The sequence below is a fragment of the Hemitrygon akajei genome, chromosome 10, assembly GCF_048418815.1.
Source record: "Hemitrygon akajei chromosome 10, sHemAka1.3, whole genome shotgun sequence".
Taxonomy (NCBI): Eukaryota; Metazoa; Chordata; class Chondrichthyes; order Myliobatiformes; family Dasyatidae; genus Hemitrygon; species Hemitrygon akajei.
The window spans coordinates 147,029,295-147,048,521 of NC_133133.1; the positions used below are offsets into that span (position 1 = coordinate 147,029,295).

Sequence of the window (19,227 nt, forward strand, 5' to 3'; positions counted from 1 at the left end):
ATCAATTCCATTATCCAAATCATTGACAAACAATGTGAAAAGTAATGGTCCCAATTCTGACCCCGGAGGAAAACCACTAGTCATCGGCAGCCAACCAGAAAAGGCCCCCTTTATTCCTTCTGCCTGTCAGATGTTTCTCTATCCATGCCTGGATCTTTCCTGTAACGCCATAGGATTCTATCTTGTTAAGCAGCCTCAAGTGAAGCACCTTATCAAATACCTTATGAAAATCCAAGTGAATGACATCCACTGCCTCTACTTTGTTCACCCTGGTTATTATTTCCTCAAAGAACCCTAACAGATTTGTCAGGTAATATTTCCCTTTACAGAAACCATGTTGACTTTGACTTATTTTATCATTAACCTCCAAGTACCCCGAAACCTCATCCTTATTAATAGATTCCAGCACTTTCCCAACCACTGAGGTTAGGCTAACTGGTCTATAATTTCCTTTCTTTTGCTTTCCTCCCTTCTTAAAGTGGAGTGACATTTGCAATCTTCCAGTCCTCTGGGACCATGCCACAATCAAGTGATTCTTGAAAGATCATGACCAATGCATCCGTTATTTCTTCAGCAACCTCCTTCAAGACTCTGGGATGTAGTCCATCTGGTCCAGGTGACTTCCCACTCATTGTTGTTACCTTATATACCTTTTCCTTGGCTTTTATGCAGTCCTAACTTCCTTTGTCAGCTACTGATGCCAACCACCGCTATTTGAGAACTTCTGTGGGACATTTCTATCCTGCTTCTTGTGAACTATTCCCAGAAACTTCAACCCATCATCCCCACCAGTATCTTCCTCCCATCCACCTGGGCAAGCTCCTCTCACATGCCTCTGCAATTCCCTTTATTCCATTGTAATAGTGAATCATGCGACTTGCGCTTCTCCCCCTCAAATTGCAGTATGAGTTCAATAATATAATGATCACCCAAGACAAGCTCTCTTCTCATTGCTACCATCAGGAAGGTGGAAGCTTCAGGACTCATACCACCAGGTTAATAAACAGTAATTATCCCTTAACCATCAGGCTCTTGAATTTGTCCCATCATTGTAATGTTTCTACAACCTATGGACTCACTTTGAAGGACTCTTCATCTCATGTTATCGGTACTTATTGCTTTATTTGTCATTATTCTGTTTCTTTTTTTATTGTCACAGGGTTATCTTTTGCACATTGCTTGAACGCCCAAGTTGGTGTGGACTTTCATTGATTCTATTATGATTATCATCCTACTATGATTTATTAAGTATGCCTGCAAGAAAATAAACCTCAGAACTGTAAATGGTGACATGCACTTTGATAATAAATTTACTTTGAACTTATTTGCAAACAAGATAAGGAAGCATACAAAACCCCAAACCCCACATCTGACAGCCTCATCAAGCACCACATGCACCCTTGCAGCACCTGTGGATCCTGTGTGATACTCTTCAATCACCTCAGAATACCAAGAATAGGTCATCCGTCACTCCATGCAAAATGGGCTGACAGAATATCACATTACTTGCTTATAATCAGGACTGAAACCCAAAGAAAAAAAATAGAAAAGTAGTTGTGTAGATATTAGTTTAGAAACAGAAATCAGTCTTGGTGAATAGTTGTGTTACAGCAAACAGAAACAACTAACACATATTGGTCAGTTGTCAACCAATCCCAGACTGACTTATACTGAACAGATATTGTTCCTATCAACATCTTGAATGTTCTTGGGTAAACAATTTAAATAGTAGTCCTTTGGGATGTACCATTGAATTTTAAGATTTTTGCAATTTTCAATAAAGGTTTATTTTGTGTTCTGGCTTTATTCTGTCTCCTGGCTTCGGGTTTCATCAGTTCTAATAGGTGAGTAGACACAACAAAGTGGAAACAAGTTTGCAATTTCAGAAGACTTACATGCAATTCTACAACAGCAACAAGCTCAATCTGAGGCTGGTGAGCCAAGGTTAATCAAAGTCTTGACCAACAGGTGATCAGTGAGCCCAATGATGAACAGAACCCATGTGAGTCAATTGTTGTGTCCATTACCAACTTCCAGTTCGATGCCACTTTGGGAGTTACATTTGAATCCTGGTTGAAATGTTATGGAGATAAATCCTTGGTCAAATTTGCCAGTAATGACCACTTGTGGAAGACACGCACTTTGCTCTGAAAGTTGGGTACTACCGAGTATGAGCAATATTTCATCTTTATTCTGCTTATGAACCCACATGACAGTTTGACGAAACTGTCTGACAGTTAACAAACATTTTTGGAGCGAAGTCATCTCTCTTCAGTGTTCGCTACCATTGCCTGAAACTTCATTGCCATTAGCTTCATCATGTATGCCAGAGTCATCAATCACGAACATGAACAGTTCAAGCTGGTAACATGACTAAATCACAGTTCAAATGTCTGATTTTTACTTGTGGACCTCAGGCACCTGGTGATGCAGACATTTGCCAGTAGCTCCGAGCCAGACTGGAACAGGTCCCTGATATGGCTCTACCAGCTGTCACTCAAGAATGTCAGCATTTCATCAATCTGAAACACGATTCCAATCTGGTCGAACAGAACCATGTCAATGTAGTGTACAATGGCCAAGACATCATCACTCAGCAGGTCTCCAAGTAGCCAAACACAGCTTGTTGGAACTGTGTTGTGTGGCATTACACAATAAACTGCCAACACAAGATCTACATTTGCAGCAAATGGCAACGTTATGGTCACAAAGAGGGCTTCTGCCCATACTTCACCGTCTCTAGGCTAGTGAAACACAAGGACAAGAAATTTCAAAAGCCATCAAAATCTACAAAGAATTTAATGGTCACATTCAAAGTTGATTGTGCCCCATGAGACTGTACATTAATGTAATTTTCAACAATTAGTTGGTCAATCTACAACTTGATATGGTATCAGTCATCACCACTATCTCCAAATGTGCATGACGGGATCTTGGGTCTTCACCAGTCAAATCAACTCATCACTCCAGCTCCAGTGCATTGGTGGAGCTGAACACCACCACAAGGTGAAGCTGAACAGTAACCAAGGCAACCTAATAGACCAACCAGATCTGAATGTCCTTGGCATCGGATGGGCAAGTTTGATCTCTAAAGCATCCCTCTGGATGAAGTCTGTACGAAGAAAATGACAATTCAAATCATGTCAGTCGACACTATACCATTAGTACGTGAAACCACTCAACAATGGGCAAGATGCTGCTGAAGGTCTTCCAGTCATGGTCGACAAGATCAGAACAGAAACAGTTGCAGATCTTATTCAGATCTCCAGATACCTCATTGACAGATGACCAGTCAAGTTCGAGGAAGATCTCGTACTCTTCTACCAACATCATACATAAATTTCATCAGTGGATTCCAGCCTAATATTTGGGGACAGAATAGTGATTACACGAACAGTTCAACCAAAAGTACCAATATAATTCCTCTAAGCCAATGAAAAGTCAGGCAAGATGCTTTGTGTACTGCTGGGCATCACACCTTTAAGCAAGCAGTGTTCTCAATTCTCTATAGCAGCAAAGAATCCAAGTGGAGCCAATCCTCCAACATTGCCTCGGGCTACCAGACGTTGGAGACGTACCTACATTGTCCTGGTTGACTCCTATTCCAAATAGTCAGAAGTATCCATCGAGTCATCAACAACAGAAATTACCATTCAACAGTGCTGCAGATCTTCAGCTGCTTTGGCATGCCAGATTTGCTTGGTCTTGACAACAGCACTCAATTCTGTTCACAGCAGTTTGCTGCATTCTACCTGAACAACAGAATTATCCATATCTGCTCACCACCATCTCATCCACAGTCCAAGGGCAGAGAGGCTGGAAATTTCCAGCTGTATTCCACTTGAAAAGATTACTTATAATTTAAGATATAAATATGAAACATTTTTGAAAATTTGGCGCCCTTATTTACAAAAGACAGGATTAAATATATAGGTGCTCCGAAGATAAAATAATTGGTTATTTAGGGAAAGAAATAAATATATATACTAAAGTTATTACGAACTCCGTGGAGCATGTGGGGATCTTCCAATATCCAGGCACTCTTTCTTTCTTTCTTTTTTTTCCTTTTCTTTTTCTTTTTTTCTATAGGGATGTTAGGGGGGAGGGGCTAAGGGGAGGGGGGAAGGGTATATATTTTTTTTCTTTCTGTAATCATTTGAAAACGCAATAAAAAAAGTTTAAAAAAAAAGTCATTTCCGCTGATATATCAAATTACACTGTACCCAGGCCTTGAGCAGAAGTCTCCAGCTTTAGTGCTTTGGGATGAAAACTGCACACAATATTGGATGCAATGTTGCCACAGTGTCCAATATCCAAAATAACAGATGGTCAAGTGCACAAAGAAAGCTACGCTGACCTTTGCTGACAGGAGAAGTCATTCAAGCCGGGAGATACAGTGTGGGCCAGACAGTATTGCAATGGGCAAGACCCTTGCTTACCAGATCAGATTGTCAGATGAACGGGGAAAGTGCTTTATGAAGTTATCATAGATGGAGATCGCTGGTTACGCCACATCAGCCAGTTGTGGACACACGCTCCCATAGGCAAGACATAGGCATTGGGTAGGTCATCAAATACAGAGCTGGATCTTCATCTCCTCCTAGAAGGCTTCAATTTATATCGACCTAACCAAATGCCAGCACCAGCATAGCCGCAAACACTGCAACAAGAAAGTGACAGCCTGCAACCACCAAGTATTAATCTCCAGTGTAAACTGGTTGTTCTGATCCAGGTCAACCCAAGGTTCAAATCCTACAGGTAATCAAATTCAAGACAGAGGTGTTATTCTAGCCGAAACAACCTACACCTGCTGATCAGCTGGCAGCCAATCCAGGCTGACTTTCACCGATTGGTCATTGTTCCCATCAATATCTTGGATGATCTTAGGTAAACCATTTAAATACTAGTGTTTTGGGATATACTGCTGGAGTTTTTGATATTTTTGTAGTTATAAAGGCCTATTTCGTGTTCCAGCTTTGTTCCATTGCCTGGCTTCGGCTCTCATCCGTTGTTCTAGGCAAGCAAATGTAATAAGTTATTTTTAGACTGTTGTAAGAAAGACAGTGGTACTCCCCAGAGATAGGTGCTGGCATTACTGGGGTCTATTCTGCACTCTGGTGCTGGAGCTACAATTTCAAAATAATTGTGAAACTCCAATACTTAGCGCTGTAATGCGCATTGATGAAGTTTGTGACTCACTTAAAGAGCACATGGATAGGCTCTTAGAACATGCAGCCTCAAGCCAGATACCTATCATCTCCCCACTTTTTATCCTTCTGCTCACAGACACCAAGGATAATCTACAGTAGTCAACTAACATACAAGCCAGAACATCTTGACAATGCAAGAGATAGAGTAAAATACTTAGTTTAAACCTACAGGGACACTGGAAGAACAAGCAAATTGCACGGCACCTGAGGAGACGATCAATCCTAGGTTGCTGGAACTGTGAGGCAGCAGCACTAACTGCTTTGCCACTGTACTGCCCCTCTAATGTGAGCAAGTAATTGTGCACTTTTATAAAGCACAACTAGACTATTATTTTTGGTTGTGGTTATTATATTTTAGGAATAAGAGATTGAAATACTTTAAAAAGTCTTTGGAAAGGTTTACTGTAGTTATTCCAGAAGTATGGAATTTATAAGAAAAGAAAGGAGAAACTCCGTTTTCTTTCTTAGAACAAAAAAATCGTTAAGTGTGCTCAGTGTACTGACTATTCAATTGAAAAATTTATGGGATTTACTCTGTGTAATTTAGGGATGGAGTGAGATGTAAAGAGAAGTAATAGTACTAACATTTATTTCCCATTAGACAAGTAAAGGTAAATCTGACTGTACCAATATAGGTGTTCATAGCTGGTACAATGACTAACAGGTATTGCATTTTTATTTGTTCAATGAAAAAATACAACATTGATTTGCCATGAATAGTAGTGTACAGTTGAAATTGGTTCACCAGAAATTTCAATTCTTCTTTAAATTATCTTAATCATAGTTAAAAATAAGCCTGATCAGCAATTAATGTTATCCAGTGTGAAAAGTAGAACTTTAAGTAGCTCAAGCAAAGACATAGTTTCAAAAAAATAAAATTCTTAAAAAATAGCAAGAACATCTTTAGCAAAGTACCATCTGATCATCTTCATCAAAATAAATCTACATTTGCATCTTGTATCCAAACTTTCAAATTACTTCTCTGCTGCAGTGTTTGTCTGGCTGAAGAGATAAGCTTCATAAATGACATTCACAAAATTGGGGTCATTCTGAAATACAAAATAACAAAAAGACATGTATTAAAGGTAATCCAAACTTAAATATTTAAAGAAAGATTCAAAATTAATTGCAGTAATTTTTGAATAAGAACCCCTCACACAGAAGAGATAAATTTAAATAAACTGAAATAGTGAACTCAATTGGCTGATAGATCTCATGAAAGTCCAAGAAATTAAGATTAAGTCTAACAAACCTCATCTTTAATAGGTTTCCATTAGATTAATGTCAAATAATATTCACATTTGGTACTGTAAGGGAGTTTCTCAGATCTACTCACAAGATTAAATTGGTTATTATATGATTTTATTCACCTATTTATGATTAATGATTGATCACAAAAGGTAAAAGAGTAACTATAAATTAATCTAATCTAACTGTTGGGACTTGGTCATAATGATCTATGTTGATAATTTAACAATGGACTCATTATTAAAGAAGAAGTAATCAGCTAAATTCTGTTTTATGAGTGATTTTTTTACTTTGAAGTTAGACTGATACCCATGTAAAGTTTAAACAAAATTCTTTTTATCTGGTCAAATGAAATCTCAAAAAGAATGGTAGAATTATTTTTTTTTAATTGCTAAAGGCTTGAGAGCAAATGTTTCAAATGACAGCAAAATAATTGCTGTGCTTGTTTCTGTCTGGATTTATAAAATAGCAAAATGTATTGCCAAGAATTGGATTTAAACTATTTTCTGAAAAATGATTCACCCAGCAAATCAAATCTTCAGTAAAAATAAAATCACAAAATTAGCTAAGTTCCAGTGTTAAACAGAGTTAGGGTGATTGAGAACTTTGCAAATCTCTGCGCTGAATTTGGAAAAGAGCACCAGGTAGCCAAACAGCAGTAGTACACACTTTGGCTGTATGGAGGAGGCAAAGATGCAGGGAGAGGATTGCAACTCCCATGTTAGCCCTCAAGGATATGCATATTCTGGTCAAGGACATAAAAACTAGAAGAAAGGTTCTGTACACCAGTACGCTAGGTCACCAGTAGCACAATGTGCTCGTAATGCATGGCAACCCAGGCTGTTACACATGGTTGCAATATGGAGATATCTGCATTGAGATGGATGGCAACATGCATTATGCATGCAATGATATAATTAGGAGCAGAAATGACATCAAGGACACATCAGAGAAGCTAACAAAAAAAAATGTGTGCTCTGTATTTGCAACTGACACAATTTCAGGCTTAGCTTTTCTGGAAATGTTCTCCAGCACATTCTGCTCCAGGTGAATTTGAATGTACCTAAATGGTACAATGTGTTTTAACAAGTGGCTGATACACAATCCTATTTCTCAGCTATGACTTCTAAATTCATTTACAGGGTCACTATATGCAATGACCTGAGCAATTCTTTCTCCAAAAGTTTTAACTTGAAAGACTTATACCTGCAACAAGTACAAAAGAGTTTCTTGTAACTGAATCTTGGTAAGCACATTTGGCCCTTTACTTGTTTGCTCTGCAATCTGTACAGACGGAAGCAAACAGCTATGCAGTGGTTTAGTATCTGGTTTGGTATTGCACTGTGGTAAAGGCATGGTATTTGCATCTGTCATTGGCTTTCCCACAGCAGACTGAGAGAACACCATAGGTGACATCAATAAGGATGGCACCACTGTTGCTGGAATACGTTGTGGTGAAATTACCTGGTCAGAAAAAGAAACACAATTAAAAGAGACACTAAAATAAAATAGTAGTTAGAAACAATAAATGGATCACAACTAAAATTAAAAACGCATAACTTTAAAAGTTATTTTTATAACTGTTTTTCTTAATTGTCATTGACTTCACCTTGTTAAAGGTTTTGTTTTCCTTCCCAGTTCAGAAACATAGAAAACCTACAGCACAATACAGGCCCTTCGGCCCATAAAGTTGTGTCGAACATGTCCCTACCTTAGAAATTACTCGACTTCCCCATAGCCCTCTATTTTTCTAAGCTCAATGTACCTATCCAAAAGTCTCTTAAAAGACCCTATTGTATCCGCCTCCACCACTGTTGCTGGCAGCCCATTCCACGTTTCTCCTAGTTTTAATATTCTCTCACTTCAGTCTGATTTTTCCAAGCAACACATACAAAATGCTGGTGGAATGCAGCAGGCCAGGCAGCATCTATAGGGAGAAGCGCTGTCGGTGTTTCGGGCCGAGACCCTTCGTCAGGACTAACTGAAAGGAAAGATAGTAAGAGATTTGAAAGTAGGAGGGGGAGGGGAAATGCGAAATGATAGGAGAAGACCGGAGGGGGTGGGGTGAAGCTGAGCCAGAAAGGTGATTGGCAAAAGGGATACAGAGCTGGAGAAGGGAAAGGATCATGGGACAGGAGGCCAAGGGAGAAAGAAAGGGGGAGGGGAGCACCAGAGGGAGATGGAGAACAGGCAGAGTGATGGGCAGACAGAGAAAGAAAAAAAACCAAAATATATCAGGGATGGGGTAAGAAGGGGAGGAGGGGCATTAACGGAACCATTAGATTCTACTACTAACTTGCATACTCAGGGCAAATTTGGCCAATTAATAATTGAACCTGGGTTGCAAGAGCTGTGAGTGAGCAGCTCTACTAGCTACGCCACTGTGCTCATCTCTTTGAATGCAGTCAATTCACAAAACAACACGCTAGGAAATGCAAAAGATCCTCTGTCCTCTCAATAATTACCAGATTAGACTCTGCATTATTGACTACAGCTCAGACTTCAATACTGTAACTCCAAGCAAACTCATCTCCAAATTCCTTGAACTGGGCCTCACAGCACCTTCTTTTACAACTGGATCCTTGACTTTCTGACCATTTGACCAGTCAGTAAGAAAAGGCAGGAATATCACCTCCATGATTATGCTCAACATATTTACCCCCAGAGCTGTGACCTCAGCTCCCTATTCTAATCCCTGCACAATCACAACTGTGTGGCCAGATATACGCTAAATCCAATCACGCTAGCAGATAATACCACCATTTTGTACCAATCTTAAATAACAGAGAGTTTGTGTACATGAAAGAGATAGAGAGTCAATTACATGGCACCATGACAACAACTTTTTCCTTCAATGTCAGTTAAACAAAAGAACTGATCATTGATTTCAAGTAGGTACTGCATTTGCTTTTATTTATATCAGCGGGGCTGAGGTTAAGTGTTGAGAGCTTCAAGCTCTAAGGAGTGAACATCACCAAAAGTCTGCTCTGGTCCAAGAAGATTGGTGTCAAGGCCAAAAGATTTCAACAGTTTTCAAAAGATTTCTACTTCCTTAAGAGGCTAAAGAAATTTGGCCCTTACCAATTTTTAATTGATGCACCACAGAAAGCATCCTATCTGGATGCATCACGCCTTGGTATAGAAATTGCTTGCCCATGACCACAAGAAATTGCAGAGCTGTGGATGCAGCACAGCACATCACAAAAAAAAACAGCTTCCCCTCGAAGGATTTCGTCAATACCTCTTGCTGATTTGGTAAAGCTGTTAGCGTAATCAACATCACCATTCATCCCTGACAGTCTTTCTTCAGTCCCTCCCATTGGGCAGAATATACAAAAACACGGAAGCGTGTACCACATGCCTCTATCCCACTGTTATAAGACTACTGAACAGTTCCCTAGTATAAAAAAGATGGTCTCTTGCCCTGGCAATCTACCTCATTATGACCCTGCACCTTACTGTTTACTCACATTGCACTTTCTCCCTAACTGTAATACTTTATTTTGCACTGTTATTGTTTTCTTGTTCTACTGTTGTAACGAGTTGATCTGTATCAACAAAATGAAAGACAAATTTCTCGCTGTATCTCAGTACGTGACAATAATAAACCAATTTATTCAAAGCAGAAGCAGCAAATGTTGTTGAATACACAAGGGTAATTTTAAAATTTATAGTTCATGAGGACTCCTACAGTTCAATTTACTGTTGGTCACATTGCTTTCTTGTGTGTCATCAGTAAAATTCCATGTTCAAGTTTAAATGCAAAGTGTTGTAGTTCAGAAGACAAATGAAGGTGGGACTTTGACAGAGAAAGGTAGGGCCCTGAGGAATGTTGGAAAACAGAGGGACTTGGGATCCTGAAAATGGCATCACAAGTAGACAGGGTGGCAAAGAAGGCTTTTGGCACACTGGCTTTAATTAGTTAGGACAACAAATATAACAGTTGCACTATTATGTTGCACTTATACAAGATGTTGGTGAGGCCATATTTAGAATTTTGTGTTCAGTTTTGGTCAACTGCTATTGGAAAGATGCCTTTAAGCTACAGGGAGTGCAGGGGATATTTACAAGGATGTTTCCGAGACTCAAGAGCCTAGATTATAGGAAGAGGTGAAGTAGGCTGGGGCTGTATTCAATGGAAGATAGAAGAACGAGGGTGAGCTTACAGAGGTGATAAAAGATCAAAAAGGGCAATGGTTGGGGAGAAAGGTTGTGTGCATTTGCTCTGAACTGAGGAATCAAGAACTAGAGTACAGAAGTTTCAGGTGAGAGGGGAGAGCTTCAGTGCAAACCTGGGGAGCAACTTTTTCACTCAGATGATGGTCAATGAGTAGAATGAGCTGATAGAGGAAGTGGTTGAGTCAAGTACATTGCCAACATTTAAAAGACACTTAGACAGATACATGGATAGGAAAGTTTAGGATATGGACAAAAAACGTGCAAATTGGACCAGTGTAAATGGGATTCTTGGTCAGCATTAATTAGTTGTACCAAAGAACCTGCATCAATGCTGCATGACTTTAAGTTTTTTGTCATAAGCACAAATAACCAGAGTGTAATAGGTTTACATACCCAGGGTGGAAAGGTCATGAAAATTAGAATTTCGTAGCAGCACCACAATACTTTGTAAACAGTTCAAGCACAAGTAAACAAACTTAAATAAACATGAATTACATAAATACAGTTATACATAACTGACACACAAAATAAAGATACTGGCATTAGACGTAAGATGAGAAAGAGAAAATTAGAATTAAGTACTGTTAAGGTTTTTCAGTTTAGTTCAAAAACCTGATGGCAGCGGGGCAGTGGAAAATTTCAGAGTTTTACATCCCATTCACCAACTTAGATCACATATATCAACTTACAAAATAAATGGACATTACTGAATCAAAAGATTCTTAGAGAATCCTGAGATTTTTGTCAGAATGAATCACATCAGGGGTTTGTCTGTGGCCAAAATTATTTGATCTCCCAACAATCACTATGATTGTCTTGAGATTTGTTTTAAACCGTTTATTTAAGGGAATCTTTTTAGTATCACTCCTCAGCCTATTTCCCGAATGTCCCTACCATGTTTGCCCGATTGGATTTTAAAAATGTAAATTTAGATCTCAGATATAATTTCCCAGAGGCTCAGTTGGGAGCAGATGCTTGTAAGTATACTGACAGCTGAAAAGTAGAAGTCTTGTACAGGAGAGTAGCGAGAGTTCAGGGTGAACATGTGCTAGTAAGGGTGAAAAGCAAAGTCCGCAAGACAAGGGATTCTTAGATGACAAAGGATAATGAAGGTTTGATCAGGAAATAAAAGAACATGCATGGCAGATGTAGGGAGGCTCTTGACTAATACACAACCCCCATTTCCAGAAAAGTTGGGATATTTTCCAAAATGCAATAAAAACAAAAATCTGTAATATGTTAATTCACGTGAACCTTTATTTAACTGACAAAAGTACAAAGAAAAGATTTTCAATAGTTTTACTGACCAACTTAATTGTATTTTGTAAATATACACAAATTTAGAATTTGATGGCGGCAACACACTCAACAAAAGTTGGGACAGAGGCATGTTTACCATTGTGTTACATCACCTTTCCATTTAATAACACTTTTTAATTGTTTTGGAACTGAGGATACTAAATGTAGTAGATTTGCAATTGGAAATTTTGTCCATTCTTGCTTGATATAAGACTTCAGCTGCTCAACAGTCCATGGTCTCCGTTGTCTGATTCTCCTCTTTGTGATGCGCCATACATTTTCAATAGTAGATCTGGACTGGCAGCAGGCCAGTCAAGCACACGCACTCTGTGTCTACAAAGCCACGCTGTTGTAGCCCGTGCAGAATGTGGTCTGGCATTGTCCTGCTGAAATAAGCATGGACGTCCTGGGAAGAGACGTCGCCTTGATGGCAACATATGTCTCTCTAAAATCCTAATATACGCCTCAGAGTCAATGGTACCTTCACATACATGCAACTCACCCATGCCGTGGGCACTGATGCACCCCCATACCATCACAGATGCTGGCTTTTGCACCTTTTGCTGATAACAATCAGGATGGTCGTTTTCATCTTTGGCACGGAGAACTCGATGCCCGTTTTTTCTAAAAACTAGCTGAAATGTGGACTCATCTGACCACAGCACATGGTTCCACAGTCTTTCGGTCCATCTGAGATGAGCTCGGGCCTAGAGAACTCGCCGGCGTTTCTGCATGGAGTTGATGTATGGCTTCCTCTTTGCGTAATACAGTTTCAAGTTGCATTTCTGGATGCAGCAACGGACTGTGTTAAGTGACAATGGTTTTCCGAAGTACTCCCGAGCCCAGGTGGCTATAATTGTTACAGTAGCATGACGGTTTCTTAGGCAGTGCCGCCTGAGGGCTCGAAGATCACGCGCATTCAACAGTGGTTTCCGACCTTGCCCTTTACGCACTGAGATGTCTCTGAATTCTCTGAATCTTTTCATAATATTATGTACTGTAGATGTTGAAAGACCTAAATTCTCTGCAATCTTACATTGGGAAATGTTCCTTTTGAACTGACTAACAACTCTCTCTCGAATTTTGGCACAAAGGGGTGAGCCACGACCCATCCTTGCTTGCAAAGACTGAGCCTTTGATGGACGCTACTTTTATACCCAGTCATGATACCTCACCTGCTACCAATTAGCCTGCTTAATGTGGAGTCTTCCAAACCAGTGTTACTTGAATATTCTGTGCACTTTTCAATCTTATTTTAACTCTGTCCCAACTTTTGTTGAGTGTGTTGCAGCCATCAAATTCTAAATTTGTGTATATTTACAAAATGCAATTAAGTTGGTCAGTAAAACTATTGAAAAACTTTTCTTTGTACTTTTGTCAGTTAAATAAAGGTTCACGTGAATTAACATATTACAGATTTTTGTTTTTATTGCATTTTGGAAAATATCCCAACTTTTCTGGAAATGGGGTTTGTAGAATGTGTAGGAGAGAATGCAAGAAAGAAATTAGCATGTCAAAAAAGGACCATAAAACATTCTTAGTAAGATTAAAGAGCGTCACAAAAATTCTAAAAGTATATCAGGAGAAACAGGATAGCAAGGAAAGAGTGGAGCAAAGGAGCAAGCTATGTACAGAGCTAGGCAATGTGGGCAAGGTCCTAAGTGAATGCTTTTCCACCAAGGAGAAAGAAATTGAAGACACTAAGTTTATCGAGCAACACATGGATAATCTGGAGCAGGCCAATACTATGAAGATATTAAATGTCATAAGACATACAATAGTTGATAAATCCTTCAGGCCATGTGAGATCTACCTTAGGTTGCTATGGGTATCAAGGGGGAAGGGGAGATAGCTAGAACCATGATGGGGACATTTCCATCTTTGTTAGCCCCAGGGTAGGTACCTGAAACTGCAGGACATTTCATTTTGTTCTTTTATACAAGAAGGGCAGCATGGATAAACCAGTTAGCCTTGTATCAGAATTTAGATTTTCTCTAGTAATTTCCCCAAGAGATAGGATTCATGGACATTTGGAAAGGCAGGCACTGATCAGGGATAGTCAGTATGAATATCAATATGTCACCATTATCACAAACATGAACAGCAAGAGTGTACAGAACTGTGTACCAAAGAATCAATATAGGTGTTCCCAAACTGGAACCATGGATGAACCAGGAGATCCACTTCCTACTGAAGTCCAGTTCAGTTCAGAGGCTTTACAACAACACTACTTAACTCATTCACATACTGTTACTTCAAATTTTCTTCTTCATATTTGTTAATTTTAAAAAAAGTTATTTGATTAAATTAGGTCTTTGTAGCATCAACAATTCTGGTAAAACATCTGATTAATTCTCCATAGCACCATATTCAATTCTCATCCAATTTATGTTTTCTTACCTGAAAAAAGTTATGATTCTGTGAACTAATAGTTTTGTCTGCCTGAGAACTAAAAGGTTTCAAAGAACAATTGGGCTGATTAACCATAGGTAGTGGCTGAGCTGAAAATTTAGCTGCAAGAGTCAATTTCCCAAAATGCTGTTGCTGTTCCTGTTGGACTATCTGCAGCTTCTGAAGTAACTCATGTGGAGATATAATATCAGATGCTTGACCACTGCAACTATTTACCACAGAAGTTCTCTTTGTCTGGTCCAATGTCAATGCTTTAGGATGAATTTGCAGGTTGGAGCTATGATGGGTACGATGAGGAAGAGGAATAGGCTGTGTTTGAGACCCATTCTGAGGTCTGCATAATAAAAGTTCAGACTGCACTGTAGAAGCACAAGATGTTGGAACTTGTGTCTGGGTAGCATGTAGATTTTGAAGTAAGTTACAAGTTCCAGTGGAGAAGAAGGGACCAGCTTCAGGTAAAGAGTTTTGCTGTGGGAAAGCATTTCCCATTGAAGAGTGCCCTTGTAACAGTCCTGTTAATGATTTGTCAACACTTTTTTCTTTTTGACTTTTACACGGGCAATTTTCTGGTAACTCAGACACGGGCTGAAGATCAGCTCCATGACCCATCAGTTTCTGAATAGCAGGACAAAACTGTTTTTTAATAGGTTGTGAAATTTCATGTTTTGGCAGTCTCCGAGGCTCCTCATAAGACAAAGAACGCACCACAGCTGGTCGACTGAAAGCTTTGTTTTTGGATTCCTGTAATTCATTTGAAATATCCTTTGAAGCAGGTTTTTCTTGGGTACCAAACAAAGCCACCAAATTCAGCTGTTTTGTTCCTAGTTCTGCGATCTTCAATAAAAAGAAACACATAATTAATGATAACAATTCAATGGAAGAAATAAATAAAAGGTAGAAATAGAAAAAAAAGCTTGCAGCAATGGTTTTATTGGGAAAGAAATGAATATATTAAATAATGAAACAGTAAGTAGAAATGTTAGTAAAATACTTCAATACAAGACAAGTAAACTACTACAGATTCTGAAAAAAAAGATACAACTAGGTACATAGTAGCAATTAAAAAGGCATAAAAAGTTGAAAATTTTCAGACAGCATCTTAAAAATTGTTTAAGCAGCAATGCAGACTGTCAAAATAATCTGTGAAAAATTAATGTAAAAGATATTGCAACTAACACACCAAAATAGAGGCGACTAAAAGTAAAAAAGTGCAGAAAAAAATTAAATCATAGATTACAGAAATTATTAAAAACATCTTGTGAGAGAAACAAACTATTGAAAGTAAGATAAAGCAGAGAAAATTACTATTACTATAAAGGCAATATAGTGCATAGCAGATCTTCTGGAATGAGAACAATGTTGAAAAAACTGAAGGATGAAGTAGTACAAAAAGTGCCTGTTAATCAAACTTAGACAATTTTTACAGAGAACACAGATGCAACCTAAATCGAAAACAAGACTGAGTGAAACGCATTAAATTCTTTATAAGAAGTTACTACAGGTCTTTGCAAGGTCCAAGCTATCTTTAAACTTTTAGAACAAAACATCAAGAATCAGAATTCATGAGCACGACAAAAGGTAGAATCATCTAATTGTGTGTTTGTGTGTGTGCGCACGCACGCGTGCACCAATGTTCTAATATTAGAAGAATCAAGGGACGTGAGGGTAGTGGCATTAAGGTGAAAAAATTAGCCCTGAATTTATTGAATGCTGAAGTCGGCTGAAGGGGCCCTATGTCCTGGACCAGCATACATCTCTCTTGTTCTTGTATTTTAAGTAGTCAAGGGATAATGACCAGGTACAGTCGGCCCTCCTTATGTGCGGGGGATTGGTTCCGGGACCCCCTGCGGATATCAAAATTCGCGGATGCTCAAGTCCCTTATTCATCCTGTCTCAATGTGGTGGACCTTAGGACCCAGCGGAACCCAAGACCTTATTTAGCCTGTCTCAGTGCGGTGGACATTAGGACCCGGCGGCAGAGATCTGAATCCGCAGTGTTTCCGTTCGCAAAAATAATCACGAACACGATTGAAAATAAGGTGGAAATAATAAAGCGATCGGAAAGAGGTGAAACGCCATCGGTCATTGGAAAAGCGTTAGGCTACATCGATCAATGATCGGAACAATTTTAAAGGATAAAATGTGAAAGGCTCTGCCACGATGAAAGCTACAATTATTACTAAGCAAGACAGTGGTTTAATTATTGGGTTTTGGGTTTTTGATCCTCCACATTAGCCCGGCACGGTGGAGCGCGCACTCGGGAGCGATCTGTTCCGAGTCCCAAGAACTTCCGTTCCCGAGCCCGGCGCTGAAATATACGTTCTTAAGTGTTTTATATGCATAGAAAGGTAAAATATATGCTATATACTAAGACAAACATTTGACTGACGCTAAATAATACTGGATGTACCTATTCCGAATTACTTAGTAAGAGAGCTTCCGATTTTTTTTCGATCCCGATCCACGATAACCCATGCATATCCTCCTGTATACTTTATATCATCTCTAGATTACTTATAATACCTAATACAATGTAAATGCTATGTAAAGTGGTTGTTATACTGCATTGTTTAGGGAATAATGACAAGTCTGTACATGCTCGAACAACAAGCGCTGGAAGAGCACTTCCAGGTTTTCGCAATTGGTTGAATTCGCGCATGCAGAATTCGCGGATAAGGAGGGCCGAGACCGTAATCAGTTTAAGGATTGCTGACTAAGAGATATGCATTGGCTAAGATCATGGTTGATTCCCTGTTTTTCTGAGTTAAAACAATGGAATGTTTCATCACCCCCTTGCTGCTCTCTTATATATTTGCACTAAGCCAGCCTACATATTGGAATTTAGGAGAATGAGATGAAAGATTCTGTGAGGGACTGACAAGATAGATATTTCTGGATGACATAGAAAGAGGATGTTTCAACTGACTGCCTTATATTCCCCACAAATCCAAAGTAATTCTCACCACATTTATTCCCCAGGCTACATACTTGGGGCAATTTATAGTAACCATTTACCATACCAATCTGGAAGCCTTTGGGGATATATGAGAACCCAGAGGAAGCACATGCTGACACAAACTGCACACATATACTACCAGATATCAGGATTGAATCCAAGTCGCTGGAGCTGTGAGATGGTAGCTCTACTAACTGCACCACTGTGCTGCAGTGTATAAAGATCTGCCCTCTGTAAGTGGCTAATATGGAATTAAGAATGAGCAGCCTGCATTATAAAATTTCTACACAATCAAATGTTGCAAATCTTTGTAATGTTTCACCACAGAGGATTGTGGATAAACCAAGTTTGAGTAACATCAATAAATTTTTGGGCATCATGGGAATTAGATGGTGTTAGAAGGGCAAGAAAAGTGAATGACGTATATTAAGTGTCTTGATCTTACTGAATAGCAGATCAAGCTTCAGGATGTGCGGCCTAATCTATGTTTCCATGTTTGATATATTTAGTTCTCATATAGGTATTTGGCTACATCATTTGTATTATAATGAATGATGAAGGTTAATGTGGGCAAGACTGATCCTAAGCCACGTACGAAAGTGACTTGTGAGGAACATTTTGAGAAGTTTGAAAATTGTTTAATCTAGATAGCTGAGGGCAGCAGTGAAGAAACCCGAGATTGACGCCAAGCAAAATGATACTCAACAAACCGATACCAATAGTGCCCACAAAGTCAGACTTCCTTAGCCTAAAAGTAGATGGAGATTTTGGCAACAGAGTAATGTACATTTTATCTGAACTAACACTAGATGTTTGGGAAATAAGATACTGAAATTGAATGCTAACACAGCAGAAATATCAGGAAAATAGCTAAATCAAAATGGTGAAAAGAAACAGTGAGTTTCCACGCCCACCATGACGACTCTTCTTCCACCTGCTCCAGATCTTTTCATGGCAATTAGCAATGGGCCATCAATCATCTTGACTTCACCACTCCTCGCTTCAATTCCAACCTCACTCCTTCCAAATACTTTGCTCTCCACTCTCTCTGCACTAATCCCAACCTTACCATCAAACCTGCAGATAAGAGGGGCACTGCAGTAGTCCAGTAGACTGATCTCCACCTTGCTGAGGCCCAGTAACAACTGTCAGACACTTGTCTAACTTACAAGCAAAAGAGAATTCGCAGATGCTGGAAATCTAAGCCACACACACAAGATGCTGGAGGAACTCAGCTGTCTAGGCAGCATCTATGGAAAAGAGTATAGTCAAAGTTTTCAGCCGAGACTCTTCATCAGGACTGGAGAAATAAAGATGAGGAGTCAGAGTTAGTCGGGGTTGGGAAGTGAGGAAGAAACCCAAGGCGATAGGTGAAACTGGGAGAGGGGAGGACTAGGAAGTTGATTGGTGAAAGAGATACATAGCTAGAGAACGGGGGAATCTGATAGGAGAGGACAGAAGGCCATGTAAGAAAGAAAATGGGGAAGAGCACCGAACGGAGGTGATGGGGAAGTAAGGAAATAAGGTGAGAGAAGGAATTGGGGAATGGTGAAGAGGGAGGAGGCATTACTGGAAGTCTGAGAAATCGATGTTCATGCCATCAGGTTAGAGGCTACCCAGATGGAATATAAGGTGTTGCTAAAAGTGGGATCTCCCAGTGGCCACCCATTTTATTTCCAATTCCCATTCCCATATGTCAGTGATCCTCTCATGTCGTGATGAGGCCACACTCAGGTTAGAGGAGTAACACCTTATATTCAGTCTGGGTAGCCTCCAACCTGATGGCATGAAGATCTATTTCTCGAACTTCTAGTAACACCACCCCCCTTCACCATTCCCTATTCTCATTTCCCCCTCTCATTTTTTTCTCCTTACCTGCCCATCACCTCCCTCTGGTGTTCCTCACCTTTTTCTTTCTTCCAT

At 39.5% G+C, this 19,227-nt stretch overlaps 1 protein-coding gene across 4 annotated transcripts in view; it reads right to left on the minus strand.

Moving 5' to 3' along the window:
- Positions 1–5,868: 5,868 nt before the first annotated feature.
- The window catches only part of dcp1b (decapping mRNA 1B), a 65,502-nt gene continuing 52,143 nt past the window's right edge, over positions 5,869–19,227 (minus strand). For 3 of the 4 annotated variants that reach the window (XM_073059292.1, XM_073059293.1, XM_073059295.1), the window contains 3 exons: positions 14,337–15,182; positions 7,665–7,922; positions 5,869–6,259 (listed from right to left, as the gene is read on the minus strand). In XM_073059292.1, the coding sequence (XP_072915393.1) occupies positions 6,185–6,259; positions 7,665–7,922; positions 14,337–15,182 (1,179 nt within the window). In that variant the 3' untranslated portion in view covers positions 5,869–6,184. The remainder of the gene's footprint in view (positions 6,260–7,664; positions 7,923–14,336; positions 15,183–19,227) is intronic. The other variant, XM_073059294.1, reaches the window with a different exon arrangement.